At 54.7% G+C, this 22,624-nt stretch overlaps 10 protein-coding genes across 11 annotated transcripts; 6 read left to right on the forward strand and 4 right to left on the reverse strand.

Annotated features, from left to right (window-relative positions):
- Positions 1–488: 488 nt before the first annotated feature.
- On the forward strand, positions 489–1,610 carry LMH87_000817 (uncharacterized protein; the record flags this gene model as incomplete). The annotated part of the gene is made up of 1 exon (XM_056198789.1): positions 489–1,610. One exon carries the CDS (start codon positions 489–491, stop codon positions 1,608–1,610), a length of 1,122 nt encoding a protein of 373 aa, XP_056055703.1.
- A 777-nt stretch (positions 1,611–2,387) lies between these two features.
- Positions 2,388–3,057, reverse strand: LMH87_000818 (uncharacterized protein; the record flags this gene model as incomplete). The annotated part of the gene is made up of 2 exons (XM_056198790.1): positions 2,388–2,852; positions 3,019–3,057. 2 exons carry the CDS (start codon positions 3,055–3,057, stop codon positions 2,388–2,390), a joined length of 504 nt encoding a protein of 167 aa, XP_056055704.1.
- Positions 3,058–5,638: 2,581 nt separating this feature from the next.
- Positions 5,639–8,084, forward strand: LMH87_000819 (uncharacterized protein; the record flags this gene model as incomplete). The annotated part of the gene is made up of 5 exons (XM_056198791.1): positions 5,639–5,649; positions 5,728–5,800; positions 5,856–5,921; positions 5,975–6,120; positions 6,176–8,084. The coding sequence occupies 5 exons, from the start codon at positions 5,639–5,641 to the stop codon at positions 8,082–8,084; spliced, it is 2,205 nt and encodes a 734-aa protein (XP_056055705.1).
- A 475-nt stretch (positions 8,085–8,559) lies between these two features.
- LMH87_000820 (uncharacterized protein) lies at positions 8,560–9,418 on the forward strand (the record flags this gene model as incomplete). The annotated part of the gene is made up of 3 exons (XM_056198792.1): positions 8,560–8,608; positions 8,783–9,147; positions 9,236–9,418. The coding sequence occupies 3 exons, from the start codon at positions 8,560–8,562 to the stop codon at positions 9,416–9,418; spliced, it is 597 nt and encodes a 198-aa protein (XP_056055706.1).
- Positions 9,419–9,743: 325 nt separating this feature from the next.
- On the forward strand, positions 9,744–10,802 carry LMH87_000821 (uncharacterized protein; the record flags this gene model as incomplete). The annotated part of the gene is made up of 1 exon (XM_056198793.1): positions 9,744–10,802. One exon carries the CDS (start codon positions 9,744–9,746, stop codon positions 10,800–10,802), a length of 1,059 nt encoding a protein of 352 aa, XP_056055707.1.
- Positions 10,803–11,076: 274 nt separating this feature from the next.
- On the reverse strand, positions 11,077–12,375 carry LMH87_000822 (uncharacterized protein; the record flags this gene model as incomplete). Of its 2 annotated transcripts, XM_056198794.1 has the most annotated exons (2): positions 11,945–12,059; positions 12,107–12,375. In XM_056198794.1, 2 exons carry the CDS (start codon positions 12,373–12,375, stop codon positions 11,945–11,947), a joined length of 384 nt encoding a protein of 127 aa, XP_056055709.1. The 2 variants fall into 2 exon arrangements, with proteins under 2 accessions (XP_056055708.1, XP_056055709.1); XM_056198795.1 differs by having other exon boundaries at positions 11,077–12,375.
- Positions 12,376–13,032: 657 nt separating this feature from the next.
- Positions 13,033–14,064, forward strand: LMH87_000823 (uncharacterized protein; the record flags this gene model as incomplete). The annotated part of the gene is made up of 5 exons (XM_056198796.1): positions 13,033–13,039; positions 13,111–13,170; positions 13,257–13,351; positions 13,410–13,622; positions 13,678–14,064. 5 exons carry the CDS (start codon positions 13,033–13,035, stop codon positions 14,062–14,064), a joined length of 762 nt encoding a protein of 253 aa, XP_056055710.1.
- A 3,972-nt stretch (positions 14,065–18,036) lies between these two features.
- LMH87_000824 (uncharacterized protein) lies at positions 18,037–18,788 on the forward strand (the record flags this gene model as incomplete). The annotated part of the gene is made up of 3 exons (XM_056198797.1): positions 18,037–18,328; positions 18,496–18,588; positions 18,724–18,788. 3 exons carry the CDS (start codon positions 18,037–18,039, stop codon positions 18,786–18,788), a joined length of 450 nt encoding a protein of 149 aa, XP_056055711.1.
- Positions 18,789–19,429: 641 nt separating this feature from the next.
- Positions 19,430–20,302, reverse strand: LMH87_000825 (uncharacterized protein; the record flags this gene model as incomplete). Its single annotated transcript, XM_056198798.1, has 4 exons — positions 19,430–19,558; positions 19,648–19,816; positions 19,894–20,128; positions 20,200–20,302. The coding sequence occupies 4 exons, from the start codon at positions 20,300–20,302 to the stop codon at positions 19,430–19,432; spliced, it is 636 nt and encodes a 211-aa protein (XP_056055712.1).
- Positions 20,303–21,169: 867 nt separating this feature from the next.
- On the reverse strand, positions 21,170–21,481 carry LMH87_000826 (uncharacterized protein; the record flags this gene model as incomplete). The annotated part of the gene is made up of 2 exons (XM_056198799.1): positions 21,170–21,359; positions 21,438–21,481. The coding sequence occupies 2 exons, from the start codon at positions 21,479–21,481 to the stop codon at positions 21,170–21,172; spliced, it is 234 nt and encodes a 77-aa protein (XP_056055713.1).
- Positions 21,482–22,624: the final 1,143 nt, after the last annotated feature.

Below are 22,624 nucleotides of genomic sequence, written 5' to 3' on the forward strand. Positions count from 1 at the left end.
AAAATAATGTAAAATAGTGCATCCATATACTGCTTTCTACAAATAAATTGCGAGATGGGATGCTCACACTTTCTCTGACCCAGCAATGGTGAATCGTAAAGTGAATGTCGCAAAGAATTTGGCGTTGAAATGGCATGAAAAAGACTGTAAAATAGTGCATCCATATACTGCTTTCCATTTAATAAACTGCAAGATGGCATGCTCACACTTTCTCTGATCCGGCAATGGTGAATTGTAAAGTGCATGTCCTTTGACACTCAACTGCTTTAGTTAATATCCTGCACGCGACTGGCTCGCCCGGCCGCCACATATCGAGACTCGATTCACTTTTCCCCCACCTTGCAAGCTCCCATACTCCACCTCCACCACCCTCAAGAAAAAGCTTCAAATCTGCGATCCAGCTTTCCTCACATCTACACCATCGCTTTTCTTTCAGCACCCCTCAATTGACCACACCCAGCCTCTGCCCCCCCCGTCGAGGCCAGTCCATGCTCCCTCTTTTCCGCCGCGCCCTCACCACCAGCACCCTCCGAACCATGGCCGAGTCGGCCCCCAAGCGTCTCAAGACCGGCGACGGCGTCCTCATCGGCACCCACAGCGGCCACTTCCACGCCGACGAGGCCCTCGCCGTGCACATGCTGCGCCAGCTGCCCGCCTACGCCGACGCCAGCCTCGTCCGCACGCGCGACCCCAAGGTGCTCGAGACGTGCCACACCGTCGTCGACGTCGGCGGCGAGTACGACGCCGCCCGCCACCGCTACGACCACCACCAGCGCGGCTTCGCCACCACCTTTCCCGGCCGCCCGACCAAGCTCTCCTCGGCCGGCCTCGTCTTCCTGCACTTTGGCCGCGCCATCATCGCCCAGCGCCTGCAAAAGGCCTCCTCCGAGGCTTCTGCGACCGAGGACAGCGCGCAAGTGTCCCTGCTGCACGGCAAAATCTACGAGAGCTTCGTCGAGGCCCTCGACGCCCACGACAACGGCATCTCCGTCTACGACCCCGCCGCCGTCGCCGCCGCCGGCCTCGCCAAGCGCTTCTCCGAGGGCGGCTTCGGCCTCGGCGCCATGGTCGGCCGCCTCAACCCCAGCTGGAACGAGCCGGCCGCCGCCGACGCCGATGAGGCGCAGCGCCGCGAGGACGCGCGCTTCCTGACCGCGAGCCGGCGCATCGGCGAGGAGTTTGACCGCGAGGTCGACTACTACGCCACGGCGTGGCTGCCCGCCCGCGCCGTCGTCCAGGCCGCGTTTGAGAAGCGCGCGCAGCACGACGCCGACGGCCGCGTCCTCGTCCTCGAGGGCCAGAGCGTCCCCTGGAAGGACCACCTCTACACGCTGGAGAAGGAGGAGGGCAAGGCTTCGGTGCAGTACGTGCTGTACCAGGAGAAGCCCGAGCCCGGCGCCAAGTGGCGCATCCAGTGTGTGCCCGAGAGCAAGGACTCGTTTGTCAGCCGCAAGCCCCTGCCCGAGGCCTGGCGCGGGTTCAGAGACGCCGAGCTGGATGGCATCGCCGGCATCGAGGGCTGCGTGTTTGTGCACGCGGCGGGCTTCATTGGTGGGAACGCGACGTTTGAGGGCGCCAAGGCCATGGCCACCAAGGCGCTGGCCGCGTAAGGACCGGAGGATTCGCTGAGAGAGAGAAAGAAAAGGATAGGTGTTGGATTTTGATTTACAGTTTCATGGATTTGGGAAAGGAAACATGCCAGTAAATAAAGAAGCCTACAGAATGGCCCTTTTTAGCTATGAGAAACAAGATCATTGGTCAAGTACAACTAATAAAGCATCAGACCTAGACGTCGACGAAAACAAAAAATACAGTCTTTGATCCTTCAAACGGACAACAAATCTGGCTCTTCAACAAACCGCACATTGTTCCCTTCTTGCATGCTTCTCAGAATTTTTTTCCTGAATGTTTTGCCCCGACTTCCCCTTTTTTCCCGAAAATAAAGCCAGCCGACGATTGCCCAGTACAAGATGTGCAGTAAAAGAAGAGGCCGAGGCCCGTACATTGGACAAAAGAAATGGTGAATCAAGCGTGTTCCGCAGACAGAAACACTCGTATTGCTTGCGTGAATGGGCTACGAAAAAAGGAAGCCAAATAACGCCAACATTGTTCAATAAAAGAAATTGATAAAATAACACGTGGAGAAAAAAACGAAGGTGGGGGATTTGTCCAGAACTCGGACTAGAGGGAAAAGAAATGAGAAGAAGGCCCTGGCCGAGAAAGGGAGCATCATTCTTATACAACGTTCCAAGGCCCCTCTTGAGCCAAAACGTCCAAAGACGGACTTAGACAGCAAGGGCGAGGCCTAGATAGCCCCGTGCTCCTTCAGAATAAGACCGAAAATAGCAACAACAGAAAGAAGGTATTTAGAAAGAGGACATGGCCTCTCATCTGCGGATCGGGATGCCAGCACCACCAGCCGCGACAGGCTCTGTGGGAGCCGAAGCCTTGCTGTCCTCGACAGGCGTCTCGTCCGCCTCGCTGGCCGACGTCTCGCGGTTCAGGAAGCTGCTCTCCTTGACGGGGCTGCCGGCCTGGAAGCCCTGGGGCACGGCGTTGGGGGTGCCGGTGGGCGCGCCGCCGCCGAGGTGCTTGGGGATGGCGCTGCCGCCGCCGCCGGAGCCGTTGCTGCCCGTGTTGACGGGCGAGGAGAGGTGGGGGATGTTCTCGGGGACGGGGTGCTCGGAGCCGACGGCGCCGGCGTCGACGCTGTCTCCCTTGCCGGCCTTGGACATGGCGTAGTCGCCAGAGTCAAAGTACTTGCGCTCCTTGAGGTGCTTGGCGAAGTGGTCGGATCGCGAGGGGAGCTTGCCGTAGAGTCGGAAGAGGCGCTGCTCCTCGGGGGATAGCGACTGTGAAAGGGGAGAAGAGAAAGTCAGTCATGAGAAGACATTATCAAAGTCGACGGCATGGTGTTTCTGAAGTGCCGGCTGGTTGTCACACGAGGTCGAGGTCGAGTTCCAGTATGTTGTGTTGGTGGGGGTCTCGTCGTTGCAGCAAACATTTTTTTTCTCTTACCTTGACGTCAATCTTGTTCTTCTGAAGAAGAGGGTTCATGACTGCGGTTGCAGTTGTCGTCTTGCGTGAGAGAAAGTCGAACAGGTTGAAGTATGGTGACTGCTGTGCGGACCAGAACACCCGCTTCTCGGCTGCGTGGAGAGGTTGTGCCGCTAATAAATAAATAAAAAGTCGCTGTAGCAGGGAGAGACCAAAGCGGGGTCGTGGTAATGCGTCACCGTCAAGACGGCAACTATTTCGATCGAGTTCGAGTCTGCCCTAGACGAGAGAGGGACCGCGGCGACGAGCGTGAGAACGAGGCAAGGCGTTGCGGAACAGAATATATTCAGAAGAGGCGGGGGCCCGCGATGGAGACAAAGTTGAAGGGAGAGACGGGCGAGAGAGTTGCAGCTAGTCGGTCGGTAGTGCGTGATGTGGTGTGTGGTTGTGACGAGTGACGAGTGAGAGAGAGCGTGTGTTTGGAGAGCGAGAGGCCTTCGGCTGCGCTAGTACGCTTCAGGCGAGCTCCAAGGCAAAGTACAGTGGGCTGCAGCGGATGCCAGGCTAAAATCTACAGTGGCTCGTGGTCAAAGAATGCGGTAGTTGCTGTGCCGGCTACAGCGATTCGTCATGCAGCGCACCAGCAAACAGAGGGCGGGGTTTGCTTGTATCGGGGCCTATCCCTTCAGCGGGGTTGCTGTGAGGTCACCTGGTTGGCGCGGGTTTTACCAGTATTTATTAACGTTAGTGTTAGTTACCAGCACCTGCACCACAAGACGGGAAAGCAGAGACCGAGAGTTGAGACATGGTCCAAGAGCAATCAATAAGACACCAGAGTGTATTTCGGATCTGAAGAGGTACGCGTAATATTGGTAATTTATCCGAGTCAAGCACATGTACGAATATGCCCCGCCGCATGGACGCGTACAGTATGTACTATAACTATATAAGGATACACTACGGAGCAATGGAGCAGGCAAGTAATAAGTACCTGAGGTAGTTATGCTTGTTATAGGTCAGAGTGTGAAGCTGCCCAACCCTAGCTTCGAAACACCTTGCGGCAGCAACCGAAACGGCTGATTTTCCAAGCATAAATTCGCGCAGAGTTTGACAGCAGCAAGGCTTGCCTCATGCGCGCTGCTGGATCGGCCCGTGGTTCCAACCGGCCTTGCCAGCTGAGCCTCTCGTTTCATCCGATGTACAGCGTTGTGTGCAGCGTAAATGCCGATTGCATAGATAACTAGGTGGTATCGCGCGTGCATCACGGCGGCAGGATGCACATGTGCCTCGAGAAAAAAAATGGCGGCGGGCATTCAATTTCAGCCGCAAGCCCGGCTTCGGTCTGCGCGTGCCCTCGATAAATATCTTTTGCTTATTTATTGGCAGGCGACGGTCGTCGTCCCCCCATCCCCGGCCATTCAGCCAGCCAGTGTAGCGCACAGCCGGGCAAAGGCCCATGCCGTCAACCGTGTAAGCAGAGCAGCCCTGTCCTGCAGCCTGCATTTGTAAAGGCAGAAAGTCCGCACAGTAGTGTCACCACCACGACGATCCGAAGCGGCAAGGCACCGGCATCGCATGTTTTGTAATCTCATCAACCGTCAAGGCCGGCCGACAGCCCGATTTTCTTTCTTCTTAAATTGTCGCTGTCGCTGCTACAAGTAGGAAGCGCGGCACTGGCAGTCGTTGGCCCGGTCACATGATGACATACTCACTGATGCGCTCTCGCTGCCGGCACGGGAAACCTTATTTCTTCCCAGGTCGGCGCGAGCAATTGGGCGACAGCTGAAGAGGCTCGGCTAGAATGTGATTCATGTACGCATACACAATGTCTCTCTGCGTGGCGCCGATACGACCAGTTTTCGGACCTGGCGCTGCAGCAAAAAAAGAATCTAGAATCAGCACCCTTGTCTTTCCCGCCTTCTTTCCCCGCGTACTTTGGATTTCTAAGCATCGTATATAATCAAACCACTGGCACAGAGAGGAAAAAAAAGTCCGCCCTTTCTCTAGAGGGGCTTAGGCTCATCGTCTCCACCAGTTTGCACTGCAAAATAGCTGTTGAAAAACCAATTCCAGGCTAGCGTCCTGGGTGCATTTTCATCAAAGCAGTTCCGGCCTGAGTTTGGGCTTTTTGATCTTGCCAACACTGGAATTGATGCATTGAGAATTGGGAAAAGGCGAACGAGAAAACACAAGATCCTCGTCAGTCGCCGTCTTTGAACAGTTGCTTTTAAAGAGAGAAGACGGTCCGCACAGCTGCCCGCCAACTCCTCTCCTTGCCCGGGCCGTCGCCAGCTCTTGCCGCCCGCCGCCGCCCTTCGCCAGAGACGGCCGGCCGGACATATCGAAAAACCGCCCATCTCCGCCCACCACCGGGCCCTTTGCCCTTTGCCTTTTGCCTTTGCCACTGCTCGTCCGATATTCTAGCCTTGGAGCTGCGCATGCTCTTACTTGATTGGGCTACAGTACATTTTTTTGGTCATCAACATTCTGCAGCTGAGTTGTTGCGTCTTGCATCCATCACGCTGCAGCGCATGCCCGTCACAGGTTGCGTCATATACACAGCCGGTTGCGTTTAGCTTTTACCTGCCCTACCTGCATCTCTACGCTCTACAACCACACTCAGGTCGCTCTTCTCGCCAAAATGGGCTTGCTGTAAGTTATGGCCTCTTTTCGTCCATGGATTTCCCAACTTCGCCCTGCTTGACACTGTCGGCTGACTTAATGAGACAGTGCGCTGGGAACGGCGCTGGAATGGCCCGAGGCCAAGAAACGTGCTGATCAGGTTCGCGAATGGGGCATCAAAGTGTGTATACCAGTGCCTGCCATGTTGATCTTATCAAGGCTGACGCCAGGAGTAGCAATTGCTGGAAATATGGAACAAGGCCAAAGGCAAAGAGCGCGATGCGCTGCTCTGGGGTGACGAGGTGAGAGTTCCCTGCTCATCATCTTATTGAATCGCATACTGATCATTTCATAGGTTGAGTATCTGGTTGTCAACTACACAAAAGACAATGAAAAGGTCTACCTGTCTCTTCGCCAGGCCGAGATTCTCAAGGCCCTTGCCGCAGACAAGGATCTTGAGGGCGGCTGCGTACCGGCACTTCAAGAGACGGACACCAAAAAGTACGACGGCTTGTATCTCTTTACATCAAGCTAGACGGCTAACAGTTTCAACCAGATCCACTTCGCTTCCCGTCTTCCACCCAGAATTCGGCCGCTTCATGCTTGAGGCCACTCCCGGCAAGCCCTGGGGCATTGGCTTCAAAGAGCTTCTCGGCGTCGAGCCTGACATGAAGCTCCGTCGTAAAATCGCCAAGGAGCACATGCTATCTTCTGAATACCCCATCACTCTCACCACATACCCTCGCATCGGCGCCCCGGGACAGTTCACCGACCCGTACTACCCTCCCTCTGGCGACAGGTTGAGATCCCAGTTTGTCCCCGACGAAATCGCCAACCCCCATATCCGCTTCCCCACGCTGGCCGCCAACATTCGCTCCCGACGCGGCCGCAAAGTCCAGGTCAACGTCCCCATCTTTCACGACAAGAACACGCCAAACCCCTGGAAGGATCCCACTGTCAACTATGACCTGCACAAGTTTCCGGAGGATGACGACGTGCGCAACGGCGCCGCCCCGGACAATTTCATCCACATGGACGCCATGGCTTTCGGCATGGGCAGCTGCTGTCTGCAAATCACGTTCCAGGCCAAGAACATCAACGAGGGCCGTACGCTTTACGACCAACTAAGCCCGCTGGGCCCCATCATGCTCGCTTTAACGGCAGCCACACCCATATACAAGGGCTTCCTCGCCGGCACCGACGTGAGGTGGAACCAGATCAGCCGGGCTGTCGACTGCAGAACGCCCGAGGAATTAGGAGAAAAGCCGCTCAAGAATGACCGTTGGAGGATTCCCAAGTCGCGATATGCCTCCAACTCTACATATATCTCCTTGGACCACAGATTACGGCAAGAGTACATGGACCCGGATCTCGTGTTTGACCCCAAGATCAAGACGGAGCTCATCAACGGCGGCATGGACGACCGCCTGGCCACGCACTTTGCCCACTTGTTCATCCGCGATCCCATTGTCATTTTCGAGGAGGACCTTCAGGAGCTTGACCTCACCAAGACGGACCATTTCGAAAACATCCAATCGACCAACTGGCAGCACATGCGCTTCAAGCCGCCGCCTGCGGAGAACAACATTGGCTGGCGCGTCGAGTTCCGCTCCATGGAGATTCAGGTCACCGACTTTGAGAATGCCGCATTTTCCGTCTTCATGGTGCTCGTCACGCGCGCCATCCTCTCGTTTGACCTCAATTTTTACATTCCCATCAAAAAGGTCGACGAGAATATGGAGCGCGCTCATAACCTCGACGCCGTCCTAAACGACAAGTTTTATTTCCGCAAAAACGTCTTTCCAAGCCGGCCCTCACGCGCCAACACCGTCTTTGGCGACGACAACGCCGCCACCAATGGGAACAGCAACAACAACGGCGGTCCCGGTAGCCGTCCGGGCTCCCGCTACCCCAGCCGGCCCGGCTCGCCTGGAGCCGGCCCTGTGGAGCTCGAGTATGCTGAGATGAGCATTGACGAAATCATCAACGGCTCCGCCGACGGCGAGTTCCCAGGCCTGGTGCCCATTGTCGAGAGCTACCTCGACAGCGTCAACGTCGACGTCGAGACGCGCTGCGAGCTGGCCACGTACCTGAGCCTAATCAGCAAGCGCGCCAGCGGCGAGCTCGACACGGCCGCGCGCTGGATCCGCCGCTTCGTCGCCGCCCACCCGGCGTACAAGCAGGACAGCGTCGTCGGCGACGACATCAACCACGACCTCATCGGCGCCGTCATTGCGCTCTGCGAGCGCGAGGCCGCGGGCCGCAATTTTGCCGGGCTCGGCATCCCGGGCCTGTCCAAGCTCCTGGGTAAGTTCCGCGGCGGATGCGGCGACGAGGAGGCCGAGGAGGCCGAGGAAAGGCCCGAGGTGAATGGTGCACCGGCGGCGGCGGCGGTGGACGTTGCGGAGGCGGTGCTTCCGTCGACGGAAACTGAGTCGCCCGCTAAGAAACGCAAGATTGAGTGATTTCAGAGAGCGGAGTATCAGCATAAATTCGTCAGAGGAACTTGACGCCTCGAGGGAGAGGCTTATCTGGTTTCGTCGGAATGATTTCTCATCCGCATGCTTGATGTTTGGATCAAAGTTGGTTGTTGTGAAAGTCATTTCTCATTTCATATGGTATATACGATCATCTACGGACAATAAAAGAATCTCTATTTCTGTAATTAATTCCCAGGTACTGAACATGCTTCGGATATTGGCTCAGGGCCGGAAAGAAGACGACAGCACCACCTGTCAAGCATTCAACAGGGTAGCTCGACGGTTACGCGATCGTGATGTCAAGAGTGAGTGGGGCGGCGCTTGCGACTGCCAGGCACCAGCTTCGCCTCATGTGCTGGCACGAACAAAGGGCAAACTTGGCTTCGACAGACACCATCTTGTCTCTCGACAAAAGACACATTTCATCTCTTGCCACCACCTACACCCCGCGAAAGAGGACATGACGCGCGTTTCCGTATACTCCGCGGCGCTGGTCGCCTTTGTGGCCTGTACGTACTACCTTACCCCAGGGCTGCCGCACTGTAGCGGGCTCAGCGAGCAGCTCCACCGCCCATCATCACTCCCGAGGTCGCCGCCCAGAAACATCCCATATAACCCCCGTGCTGGCTACATACATGCATCTGCAAGAGTTTTCAGAGCATCTGCTAACCATGGACAAACAGCCGCCGCCATGGTCGTGGCCTCGATCGCCATGCCCAACTGGATCGACTACGCCGTGACGACGGCTAAGGGTGACACCATCCACAAGACCATCGGCCTGCACAAGAGCTGCTCGACGCTCGACGGCGGCCGCTGTAGCCCGTACCCAACGGCGGCGCTGTGCCAGTCGGGCCAGCGCTACTTTTGCACCATGTGGCGCACCACCGGCTGGCTGGCGTCCTTTTCCGTCGTCCTCGGCCTCGCGGGCCTGGTGGCCTTTGCCGTCACCCTCGGCGGCGGCAAGTACAAGCGCGAGAGCGGCTGGCCGTTTGTCGGGGGCCTGATTGCGACGTTTTCGGCGGTGCAGCTGATTGTGATTTCTGTCGTGGTGAGTTCTTCCTCTATGAGGTGCAATGTTTCTGAAGTCGAGGCACGCAGGGGAAAATGTGATGGGGCTAACGAGAGGGGATGCGCAGGCATATCTCTTTGATCATGATGACCAGTTCATAATCCCCGGGTGGCAGCTCGGCGTCTCGTGGTATCTGACGCTGTTTAGTGCCTTGCTCGGCATGGTCACGGTGGTGGGCTTGGTGCTGAGCGCGTACCTGCTGCCGCCCGAGGACGGCTACGAGTTCCTGGACGAGCCTATGGATGCATAGATGCAGACACCGAATAAGGGGGATGCCCCTATTCACTACTATCTTATGACTGTATACAATTTAATTCGGAGTTTGGGCAGGTGTTTTGATGCGTCTCTGGCTTCTGAGATCAGGCACAGTAGTGTGTAGGATGATCAAGGCAACGGCGAATTGGTTGGCATTAGTGAAATGTCTGCATTTCTCTATCTGAATACAATATTTAATCATCTTTTCATTTTTTTTCCTACAGCTCGTATAAGCCGTTATCAAGGTGGGGGTGCAAACATTGTCCTTCCCCGCGGCCGGGCACTTCCGACGACATGTTCTCCACAGCGCAGCTTCACTAATGAAATCCGAACGATTTCACATCATCCTGTCAACGACATCTGAGTTCTCTAGATCTGACTACGGGATCAAACACTCCGCTCATACATTTCAAAATTCGCATCATCACTACGCATCGCGCATGATGACGGCCGCGGCTACTCCTCCCGGCGGCCTCTCGGCCGAGCAGCTCGCCAAGTTCAACGCCGACGGGTACCTCGTCATCCCCGGCGCCCTCGCGCCCTCGACCGTCTCGTCGCTCCTCGACGAGACGCACAAGCTCCTCCGCGAGTTCCCCATCGAGGACCACCCCCTCACGCGCTTCACAACCGGCGGCGCCTCGGACGCCGAGCACGTCGGCGACGACTACTTTCTCGAGAGCGGCGACAAGATCCGCTTCTTCTTCGAGGAGGACGCCTTTGACGCCTCCGGCGCGCTCGCCAAGCCCAAGGAAAAGGCCATCAACAAGATCGGGCACTGCCTGCACGGGCTGAGCGGCCCCTTTGCGGCGCTGCTCGAGGACGGCGCGCCGGCGGGCGTGGCCCGCAGCCTGGGCTTCCGGGACCCGCGCTGCCTGCAGAGCATGGTCATCTGCAAGCAGCCCGAGATTGGCGGCGCCGTGCCGCCGCACCAGGACTCGACGTTTCTGTACACGGACCGCCCGTCGGCTGTCGGCTTCTGGTACGCGCTCGAGGACGCGACGCTCGCCAACGGCTGCCTGAGCTTCCTGCCGGGCTCGCACCGCTGGGCGCCGGTCGAGCAGCGCCTGGTGCGCAGGCCCGGCGGCAAGGGCACCGAAATGGTGGATAATGACGGGCCGCGCTTCCCGAGCGAGGACGGGTACAGCGCCGCGGGGGCGCCGGCGGGCGGGCCGAGCGAGGACATGTATGTGCCGGGCGAGGTGAAGGCCGGTGATCTGGTGCTGATTCACGGGAATCTGCTGCACAAGAGCGAGAGGAACACGAGCGAAAAGGGACGCATCATATACACGTTTCATGTGATTGAGGGCAAGGACAGAGTATACGATGAGAGGAATTGGCTGCAGCCGCCCAAGGAAGGCTTCACGAAGCTATATAAATGAGCATGATGCTTTTCTCTCGATAGACCAAATATAAATGAGTGAGCTTGAACAAACTTGAAGAAAAAGAGGTTGAAATTTCGAGGGTATATGGAGTTCTATCGGTAACAAGCATGGAGTGAACCACATTTATCTTGTCCGTCTATATGCCAAGTCTAACCAGTGCTATAAAAAAGTCACACCATGTACAAATGTATTAAAAACAAGACCAACTTTTCCCTGTCCGTAAATGATATCTCGATGCACAAAACACTCTCATCTATCCTCACAAAGAAATCTACTTGGATATCTTCTCTCCTTTGGTCGAAATAGCATCTGCCTCGTCGTCAGAGTCGTCGTCATCAGAGTCATCATCAGACGACGACGACGAGCTGCTTGACGAGTCCTCGTCGTCGTCCATGTTCTCATCGGCGTCGTCAGCATCGTCCTCGTCGCTGCTGTCATCGCTGTCACTGCTGCTCGTGTCCGAGCCGCTGTCCGAGTCCGAGTCCGCATCCGCGTCATCATCGCTGTCGTCGCTGCTCTCGTCGCTACTGCTGCTATCGCTGTCGTCGACGTTGGTGCGTAGCTTGCGGCGACGCTTGCCCGTCACGCCATTGGTCTTGATGTCCGCGACGGAGCCGCCGGCCACGGCAGCAGCAGCCCTGCCGGTAGCGCCATGAGCGCTGCTGGTGGTGCTGACGTCCGTCTCGTCGCCGTCTGACAGCGTCGCAATGACCATTTCCGCACGCATGCGCTTGACGAGCCGGCGGATGATGACGTCGGCGTCCTGCGCCGTCGTCACGTACTCAATCTCGGCAAAGGTTCTCTTCTTGTTGGCCGCCTGTTGCTGCGCCTCCAGGAAGCCGGCGAGGGCGGCCTCGTAAATCTCCTGCTTGCCGTCGGCGTCGGCGGTGCCCTCGGGAAAGCCGGCCGCGCCGCGATCCGTATTGTCCTTGAGGCGAATCGCTAGCGCCGTCTCTCGCAGTCTCATCCTGACGGCACCCTTGATATCATCTATGTAGTCGTAGAAGGAGCCCACGTCGGCCGGCGGAATACCGCTCTCAAAGACGGCCTTGATGAGGGTCGACTGGTGGTTCTTGTTAAACTTCCAACTGTCGCGCGACGACACCCAGTGCCTCAGATACTCGAGCGCAGGCTTGGTATCAGCCGTGGGCTGCGACTTCGTCTGCTTCTTGGGTGTCGGGCTCTTGCCGCCCTTGGTGGCTGCTGCTGCTTTGGAGGCGGGTTTCGCGGGCGTCTTTCGCGCCGTGGTCGAGCCTGGGGCGGCAGTCTTGTTGGTGGGCGTGTCGGCGAAGGCCACGGACTTCTTTCGTGTGAGCTGAGGCGTGGCATCTCCTGTTGATGATTTGGAAAAGTCTCTGCGAGGCTTTTTCGCAGAAAGAGGAGAGGAATAATCTGACGCAGCACTGGCCGCGTGCTTTCTCTTGCCCTGCATGCTGCCCTGCTGGGCACGGTCTGGATGCCCAACGGCCGGGGTCCCATTTGCGGCCTCGTTTGCATTGGAGTGCTTGAGCTTGAGGCCCAATTTCTTCCAGGCTGGAGTGGCCGCAGTGGCGTCTGTTGAGCCGCTCATTTTGAGCTATTTTTGTGTATTTTCTTTGTGTGTTTCAACGGGTTTTCGTCGTCGTGCGAAGAGAGCTATTCTCTGGCTTGGGTCGCAATGGATTTTTTTTCTGGAGCGTCTGGGGCACTAACAAGGCCGTGGGATTGGGCAGCAGGCTCAGCGCGTTCGCAGATGGAATAGCCAGCACAGTGTCGTGGCCACAGGTTGAGTACGATATCCAGGTACACGCAACGGCACAAAAATGATTCGATATGGAGTCTTGTGATGGCTGTCGCGGAAACTGCCATCGAAAAAGCTGCCAGCCCGTCTCCAGAAAAAAGCTGCCCATCCCTTCGAGAACCCCTGCCCCTGCCACGCCCGCTAAAACGCCCGCCGCCGCCGCATCACTTGCGGCCAGCACCCAGCGCACAGAAATGGCTGCCTCAGGACGCAGAAAATCGCTCTCAGGCACCCACCAGCCAGCGCCAGCAGAGCTCCATCATTGCGTTGCGGATTCTAGGCAAGCTTGTGCTAACGCGTCCATTGAGCTTCATCACTTGCCATCAGCCGCCGCAACACCACACCACCAACCTGCATCTGCTCACCATCGTCAATTCACATCTTTCGCTGCTCTTCAAACCCACACATAGCCGACATTGCCCAGTTTAGGGCCCGCAAACCGCCACAATGTCTGGTACGTTACCACGAAAGCTAGCTCGCACGAGCTGCCGTTGCCGCCCTGAGATGCTGACCCTAGCTTTGTAGCCAGCGCATACGACAGACACATTACTATCTTCGCCGACAATGGTCGCCTCTACCAAGTCGGTGCGTTTGATCGACTCCCGCGATGCGATACTTGCCTTCCCCAGCAGGATGGCTCCGATGACGCTTCGCGCTAACCCCAACGACAGAGTACGCCTTCAAGGCCATCACAGCCGCAAACATCATGTCTGTAGGCATTCGCGGAAAGGACTGCGCCGTCGTTCTGTCGCAAAAGAAGGTCCCCGTATGTCTAAATACCACGCAGTGAACATAGGCTTGAACAAGACTGACACCATTAACAGGACAAGCTGATCGACCCTGCTTCCGTCTCTCACATCTTTAAGATATCCCCTGGCGTTGGCTGCGTTATTACTGGATCCATCGCCGACGCTAGAGCCTTTGCGCAAAGAGCACAGGGTGAAGCTGCCGAGTTCCGATACAAGTACGGCTACGAGATGCCCGCCGATGCCCTCGCCAAGCGTCTCGCCAACATCAGCCAGGTCTACACGCAAAGAGTATGTGCTGCCGCCAGGCGCCACAGCTAGAGCATGATGCTAACAGCACAACTAGGCTTATATGAGACCCTACGGTGTTGAAACTACCATCATTTCCCTCGATTCCGAGTACGGCGCCCAGCTGTTCAAGTGCGACCCTGCGGGGTACTATACCGGATGCAAGGGCACCGCCGCCGGCCCCAAGCAGCAGGAGGCTCTGAACCATCTCGAGAAGAAGCTACGTAACAAGGAACGCGCGGAGGGCGATTGGGAAGAGGTTGTTGAACTGGCCATTACGACTCTGGGCACGGTGCTGAGCATGGACTTCAAGAAGGGCGAGATTGAGATTGGCATTGTCGGTGGCCCCCGCGCTGATGGCAAGGAGGGCACGGATCCTGGCTTCCGCATGCTGACTGAGGACGAGATTGACGACCGTTTACAGGCTATTGCCGAGAAGGACTAAAATCTCCCCAGTCGAGACAGCTCGACCTTGTTTGCTAGCCTATAGAGCTTGTGTAATACAATACTAACCACATAACAGTCACCATGAGAAACCAGAAGGACCGCCCATATTGACATTTTGTTATGAATGATGTAGCATGACATTACCACTATCGGTCTGCTCTAGCGGCTACTTGATGCCGTGGCTAATCTTCTATGGAGCGCCTCGGATTGGCGCCAGCACATTACGATGACAGTGAAACAGCCGCCACGTACAAAGCAAGTCGCGCAACGATTTTGACAGGATTGAATCTCTATTTTTTTTTTAGTTCGATTATAGTTACGCTGCATTGCTCAGGGAATTTGCCGGCCAAGCTCTAGCTCGTGGGAACGCTATATAGCGTAGACAGTACCAGCCATGTGCCTGTTTGATTCTGGGCTGTATAAGTGGGCTGGAGAGTCACGGCAGCTGGTCATGCACGCATCGGATAGCGATGCTTGATATGGAAGGAATGAACTGAGAAAGCTTCTAAACTTTGTTTACGTCCTGGAAACGAAAAGCGATTGACATGATTCTTCTGCATGCCATCTCTGTTTGCTGGAACCTGGCTGAGAACGACGCTTCTGAGGAGGCTATCTGAATGTAACTGTACTCGAATTCTAGCCGGGTTTCTTTGCTACTTTCAACAGCTAAGGTTAGGTCCTTGAAGCCTCAGACTCACCAATGTAGTTTCTTCCCCAGAGCTTCTCCCTAAGGCCGAACCTTGTGCGACATCGCGATGGGCAGGATGTGATTAACATGAGCTGTTTGTAAGACACAGGCGTACCCTGGGATTCTGTCCATCTGAGACATGCGGTACCAGCAGTGCGAGCAGAGAAGCAAATACATGAAGGCCAGCGAGCCATTTGCCGGGATTTCATGTTCATTACTCGGTGTGCAGAAGGGTATGGTGTGCCGCCTCGGACATGGCCAAGTATTTCTTGGTGACTAATATTGCTGGCGTGCAGGGCTTGTTAAGGTTTACATGCCAAAGTGGATACAGCACTAACAGACCTGCGGATCAGCTCCCCCGCCGCGCCGCCCCGACACGTCGACTACAAAAAGTAGTATCATGCTGGCCTGCGACATGGGTATAGAATATTGGCTTCAAGGAAACGATCAGAAACGGCATGTACAGTCAATCTGGCTTTTTGAACCTGATAACTTCGTCTGGAGAGTCTTTGAAGACGGCATAGCTCTACCAGCTGGGCCAAACGGGCATTGTTGGCAGGAGCAAAGGTACAAGAAGGTACCTCCGCCACCAGGTGTCGACCGCCCACCCACTGGACTGGCTTGAGAGTGTCATCGGCGCCTTGGTGGCGTTGAGGGAAAAAAGTTAGAAAAAGAGACTAAATTTTCAGTGAATTTTATAAAGCTACAGCTTGTCTCTCGGGTTTTTACCATTCTTCTCTTCTTCATATTGGGGAGAAAACGGCAAAAATGGGAGCCATCACTGGAACATCCCGATCTGCCGCCCTTCTCTCCAGTATCCACTGTGCAGATCCCTTCAGATGTGGTGACACCATCTGTCACCAGCAATGTTGTTAGCATCGTTTTCAGCATGATAGCAGTGTGAAGGCTCATCATTAGGCACCGATTTCTCCGGCTGTTTTGATATATACATGGCCCCCCTAAGTCGTGGAGGAGTGATGTGGCCGACAGACGGTCGTGCCTTCCCTTACAACGAATTTCGGGGTGGCAGCACTGATGTGGGGCGCGCAAACAGGCAATATCATCCGAGGGACAACCTTGGGCCGAGGGTTGCTCGCATGGCGGTCAAAGTTTGGCAGTCATGTTGAGGATTTCTCATACCCCAAGCTGACGGTGCTAGTGTCGGATAGGAACAGTGATGATGTGTCAGATTATGACTGTCTTGAATACGCAAGGGTTGACCAGCGTCACCCATTTGCCATGGCAAGAGGACAAAACGATTCTGAGTTCCTTGGTGCAGTCAGGCAGCTTGATAATAAGGCAGTATGGGTACAATCTTTTAGTACATCGTTTCACCGGGTAGGCAAGTCAACAAATTGTGTCCCGAAACCGTCTACATGCACGTTTATGGCAAGGGGCTCTCTGTTACTGACAGATAAAACATCCGGCTTGCCGATATGCTGGTTCATTCTTGTGGGTATTGGACATTACCTGCCGGTGGCTGCCCTCGGATATGGGGACACTGTGTTGAGTGAACGAGAGGTGCTTAGCCTCGGGGCTACTGGCAGGGTCAACGTTTGCCTTCGCTCGTCCTCCTTGCTGGCTGTTCGGTGAAATCGGCCATGGGAAGAGGACGAGAAGTTGCTGGTTGATTTGAGTGAGAGCATTCGCACGGTGCTGCAGAGCATGGCAGTATTGTGCCATACCAAATCGACGAATTGGAAACACAGCGACGTAGTCAGAATGCAAGAAATATGCTACAAGTGCTCCCATTCCTTCTTTTCTTCCCCTTTTTACTTTTTCGTCTGTAATCATTTTCTACAATGTATTCCTAAGTCACCCGTCCAACGAGGCTCCCTGGTCGGTACCAGCCGGCTTCAACAAAATGCAACGTGTAGTATGTGGATGCATACTCACAAGGTAAATGCCCAAGCTTACGGATGAAGCCCTTAATTCAGTCCTTGGAGCTGCAGAAGCCCAGGTAGATTACCTCGAGTACTGGCTCAAGATGGAATTTGGCGAGGGATCTCGGGGCGGCTCAGCTTAGAGCAACACTGCTCAAATTCCTCTCCCAGAACGGAATATTATGCAGTCGCTTTTCGGGTTTTATCTAATTTGTAACGTGACAACTTCCAGGTACTGCTCCCAACCATTCTTCGTTTACAGGGTTTTCATTTCGACGTGTTATCGGCTCGTGGGACGAGCAAGGCGCCTGAAATGCGACGGCTGGAGGGGGGGGGCAATCTCAGATGCAGAAGATATAATGGAGCATTTTGAAATTGGTTTCCGTATGCTCGTATTGTTTGCGACCCCGTTGCGTGCTGTTCATTCTTGCATGTGTTGAAGGCAGCTCGGCCCGTACATGGAAATAGTCAAGGGAAAGCCGAGACAGAGCAACCTTGAGGATGTACAACCTCGCCCGAGGCAGTTTGGAAGCACTCGTAATCGGCTCTCTGCCCCCTTACCTCTCTGGAAAAAGCTTTCCCTCTAGAATTGTAGCGAGAAGCAGCGCTAAGTTCTTGTCGGGGTTATCGGTGTATGTGGTCTTTTGGCGTCTGTGCGCAGCAGGTTTTTTTTCGGAGATTTCAGGCAGAGATGACGAGTGAATTAGACTCGTAGTGTAGTGTAGTAGAGAGGAAAAGAAAATTACGCCAATCTCCCAGCTTCCCACCGCCCAGCATCGCAACAAAGAAGCAAAAGCCCAGGGACCGTCAGCTCCTTTGCTGTGATTGGTCGAGAGCAGCGTTGCGAGGCTGCCTGAACCCCCGCTTTATTCCCATTCGGGATAAGCCGGCTAAACCGCTTCCGGGTTAACGAAGTGGGGGCCCCTCGTCCCCCCTTGACGTGATTGACGTGGGAAAATGACCGCCATCCAACCTCTTGCCCATCCTTTTCTTGTCATCTACAAAGTCACAATACGGTGTTGCGGGTTGGCGGCTTTTTCTTTTGGACCCTCATCTCTGCAGTCCCGCCCGATTGTCGAGCTGACAGCGACCCACCAGCCCTCCCGTCATACACTGTGAGAGGGCTTTGCTTTCGGGTCTCAGGTGCCACACTTTATATCAGTCCCCTTTCTCGGTATCCAATCACGTCTTTCAAAGTCGAAATCCTCCTTTCGCAAGACTATTCAGAAGAAGACCATCCCAGCTGAAAGAGAAGGAGAAGAAAACTTCGTCACACGCCCCCCGAGCTTTCTTTTTCCTAATCGCGTATCAAGAATCGCGGCCCGTCCCCTTTACCGCGGGCGATCGCCAAACCACTGCCGTCGTTGTATCCCGGGCCTCTAAGCCACATCTAGTCGCAATGGACGCTCTGCAAGACAAGCCCCCCGTGTTCAACTACATCCTCAGCTTCCTGCTGGTGGGCATTGCGTGGGGCGGCACTACGCCTTTCATCCGCCGCGCGGCCAAGTCGCACAAGCCGCCTCAGCACCCGATCCTCGACGATCCGTCAGTCAAGGCGAGCTGGCTGCGTTCAAAGCTCTACGGAGCGTTCTTCTCTGTCGTTGATTTGCTGCAGAACCCCCGGTACGCGGTACCCCTGCTGGTGAACCTAACGGGCAGTGTGTGGTTCTTCTTGCTTATTGGACAAGCCGGTGCGTCTTCTCTCACTCCTTACTGCTTCTTCTCTCCCCGGGACATGGCTTGCTGGCGATGTCGCGGGAATAAGTCACTGGTCTTGTCTCAACTGGAAAGACGGACACACACGGCACAAGCCGACAGAGTGTCTGACTATATGCTAACACAAGTCAAATACCTGCAGAGCTGAGTCTTACAGTGCCCATCGTCAACACAATGGCATTTCTCTTTACCGTTCTCGGTGAATGGTTGGTCGAAGGCAAAGTCATCAGTCGAGGTAAGGCTACGAATCTAGACCCTGCAGAATCCGCATGGTCTTATGCGGCCACTCTCCCTCTCTAGCCTCCAGTGCCGGAGGCAGGCGTTCGATCCCCCCTTTCACACCTTGGGCTCGTGCTAATTAGCAATTTAGACACTGGCGTCGGCATGCTCTTTTCTTTGGTTGGTATTGGACTGTGTGTATACAGTAAGACGTAGTTGACTTGGTATCTTTTCCCGGGGTATCTGCAACACTTCGTCTACCAAGATAGAGACTCCTCGCTATCGATGTATGGTACAGATGAGAAAGTAATTGTATAATGCAACATAGTATGAATAAGCAACCCGTAACTCCTGGCTATGCGGTTTGACAGTCAATATCTTTTTCCACAATACGCCGTATGATAATCCATACATATGCACACCATTGGTACAGAAACAACAAACTTTTTTTCCCCCAAAGCATAACCAGTCCCCCCCGACCATATTGATAGTCATGCTCAGTATATGCTTCGGAGAACCATTCCAGTATCCAATGTTCGCGGCCGGCCACGACGAGCCGGTTCCAGTTTTTGAGCGTGTCTCCTCCTGGCGAACCAGCGTCATGGAGGAGAAAGCATATTAGTAACATATCGCCCCAGTGCAGATTTGCCTTGGGAGAGTAACTCGGAAAGTAAAATTAATAAACCTGGGTGAGGCTGAGGCTTCACTTTGCTTTTGTCCAATACTAGACCCAATTGTGTCTAGTGCGGCATTGGTCGGCGGCGTTGTAATTTGGCTGCAGGGCGACCTTGATATACATGTGTAGATGGTATCAAGTGCGCTTTTGGAGCCTAGTCTCGCGCTAGGGACCTTGCAAATTACGAGCGGGTACTCAGCCAATTGAGAATGTCAAAGAGGCCAGGATCCTCGACCGTCCAGCGGCCAAGACTCTGGTCACCGCCAAGCAGGTCCAGATAGACAGACTCGTCTGTAATTTGTTGCACCTCCTGCAAGTGGTCAGCAGTCTGGAGCATTCGGCACATGTCACCACACGGCTCTACATATCCAAAGCATGACACAGGAGCGGTCCACGTACCTGCTGCAGTTGGGCATCCAAAGCATACAATTGGAATTCGTTGGATGGGCTAGGACCTCCGGTAGTGTCGAGAATCTGCTTGCGAGCGCTTATACATCGCTGAGCTGCCATCTGGCGCAGGTAAATTTTCTGGGCCTCGTGTCGACGAGCGTACGCATCGAGCAGCACACTGTCCGAGGCAGGAGATGGGTCAGTTCAAGTGTCCAAGCGGAACATTGATTAAGAGCTGGAAAAGGGATGACATACTGTTGAAGTTCAAGCTTCTTCTGTTCGTGTTCGTTTTGACCGACTGGATAGGATATGTCGGCGGAGCACTCGAGGATAAACTGACCCTCTGCGACGCATTGACGCAACAATGTCCATGCCGGCGTGAAGTGGTCAGCCTCGCAAGGGGCACTGACATTTCCCGAGGCGATGCAGTGTTGGAGATCTCGAAAGTCAGACAGCACTTCAGCCACGCGGGCGATGCGGTATTCGTTTACTGCGAAGACGGAGCACACGTCAATATGAGCACAAACTGAAAATATTTCATTCAATTATAACACGGCTTACAGTCTCCCATGTTGAAACAGACGTCATCCAGATTAGAATAGTTTGAGTTGGACCAATTGACGCCAGTCAAGGCAGCAGGGTCAAAGGCTTGGTGGGTATTCATATGAAGTAATTTCCAATGGATACAGAGAATGGAAGATGGGAGCAAGGGCAAAGAAGACCGAGGGCAGAAGCTCTTAATATACTTTGGCAAGCTGGCTGAGCAAAAGAAAACGATAATAATTCGAAAGCGATTATTCGCGGTTCATCTGCAGCTGCGGAGGCTGGCGGTGGTAGGCCGTGTCGTGGAACAGCTGTAAGCTGCGCAGCCTGAAGCGAAAGGGCTACCCAAGCTTTGAGACCTGAGACAATATAAGGCCCGAAAACCACAACAGAGGGGTTTCAATCTGAATTTGATGTTGCAAAGATTTGGAGCAATGATAGGGCAGAGATGAGCCAGAGGAAAAGCTACACGCGGCGCATCGACCTTGATAAAGAGTAACGCACACATCCACCACGCACACTCACACACATACCCGCAGAGACCTTGCTCCGCTTTGCCAGGTCGCGGAGCAAGGGCTTTGAGGGGGAGAGGGGGGTGTTGACGCATAGGCAAGAAATAAGGCTTTTCGCTAAGATTTGGGAGGGGTGTGTGTATGTATGTGTGTGCGTGCGTGTGAGTAGTGCGTCGCGCCGTGATGGCCGGCGGGAAGGGGAGGAGGCGTCGGCGGGCCAGGCTGACCGGGGACAAGGCTTTGGCATATAGGTTGTGCCTTTTTGATTGGCGAGACAGAAATGACGTTTACTGGTGACTAGAGCAGGTCTTGGGGAGAAGAAGGAAAAGAGCACAAAGGCAGATCCATAAAAGCTTGTCAATTTTGGGGGCGCGCACCGGGAGTCCCAGTTCCACATGGCAGGGTGGACAGATGAGGATGGAACGGTGTAAATGTATAGTTACATGCAGTACCGGTTACAGTGCGGCCACACGCCCCTAGCTTTTTCGCGCGGTGTTCGCAGCCTCTTCATTGGCGTGCTCTTCCCCTCCCCCCTCTGCCCTTGTCTTGGGTTTTCTTTTGAAGAAAACGGCTTGAGCAGCAGCAGCAGCTACAGATCCACTGATCAAGACACCATGTCCCGTAGACGAGAGAGAGGGTGTGTGGCCTCGCAGCGTCCGCTCTCCACTGCCATGCGCGGGCGGTCGTTCGGGTGCTCCGTTAGTTACCGCACAGCCTCACAGCCTCCCCTCGATTCCCACGTACCTTGCAGAGATTCCCGAGAGGTCGTTGCCGTTTTCTGTCGTCATTTCTTGGTGCAGTGTGTGTGCGTGTATAATATTTATTCCCGAGACTTTCTTTTTACTAATCCGCCCGCTTGATCTTCGAGCCTATGGTGACAACACGTCGGCCGGGCCGGTCGCAACTGATAGAAGTATAGCAGACTATTTGGTTTTTCTCCCCAGTGGCGCCTCAAATCATGTGCAGACCATATTAAAATTCGTATTACATGGGAAAGGTACAGGTCTGACAGGGCCACTACTCCCTAAAAAGCCCACGAGCTAGCAAAGTACATCGTCATGACGGGCGGCGTCTCCAACGATGATGAGTAACGGAAAAATAGCATTACGAAATATTGGTGAGCTTGTCCTCCTCTTTTTTTTTTCAGCCTTGTGACGTGCGCCCATCGTAATGACCCTGCGAGCCAGTCGCAGTGCTCGAATGGGCTGGCACCTGGGAACCAGGGAGTCGGGATCCAGCTGGGAGAATCCTGGACCAGCTGGACAGGGGCCCCGTACCAGAGGTCTCACCAGGGCTAGAAATACCAATCGGAGGGTACAGAAGCGCCTGAAGCTAAAAAAAGGATTTTCCGATCCTGCAGTGTTCCCGGCCCGCCAGAGCGGGCACTGAGTTAGGCCAGTCAAGACAAAACTTCCACGAATGAGCCCGGCAAATACATGATGAAATGGGCTCTTATTATTCGCTGTCTCTAGTGAATTGGGGTAGATTTTTTCCCTGCCGCTTAAGACGATCATTTGGACCACGAGACATGCAATAAGTGGTTTTGCGAGGGAATTATTGGGCATTCGGGCAAGTCGAGCCCGAGCCCACGTCGGTCCGTACGAGTAGCTTACCCCGAATCTTTTGCTGTCCACTGGCTGTGGCTTGCATCTGATGGGGGTTTTTGATAATCGGCCTGCCCGACTTGCGCTCCCAAAGCCCGATTGTAGATTCAATAACGCCGCGCAGTTGACATTTTTGCGGATAGGGGATTATTGCATCTTCTATTCTCAGTTGCCTCAAAAAGTTCGACACCTTGTGTTGAATCTTCGGCTTTTGCTTTTACCTACAATCCGACTTGGCGTGCAGCTTCAGCAAAAGTGCTCGATGAAAGAAAGAAACGTATGATGTAACCGTCCCAGCGGATCGGGCGAACTGTTCTGCAGCCACGT

This window comes from Akanthomyces muscarius, chromosome 6, assembly GCF_028009165.1.
Source record: "Akanthomyces muscarius strain Ve6 chromosome 6, whole genome shotgun sequence".
Classification (NCBI taxonomy): Eukaryota; Fungi; Ascomycota; class Sordariomycetes; order Hypocreales; family Cordycipitaceae; genus Akanthomyces; species Akanthomyces muscarius.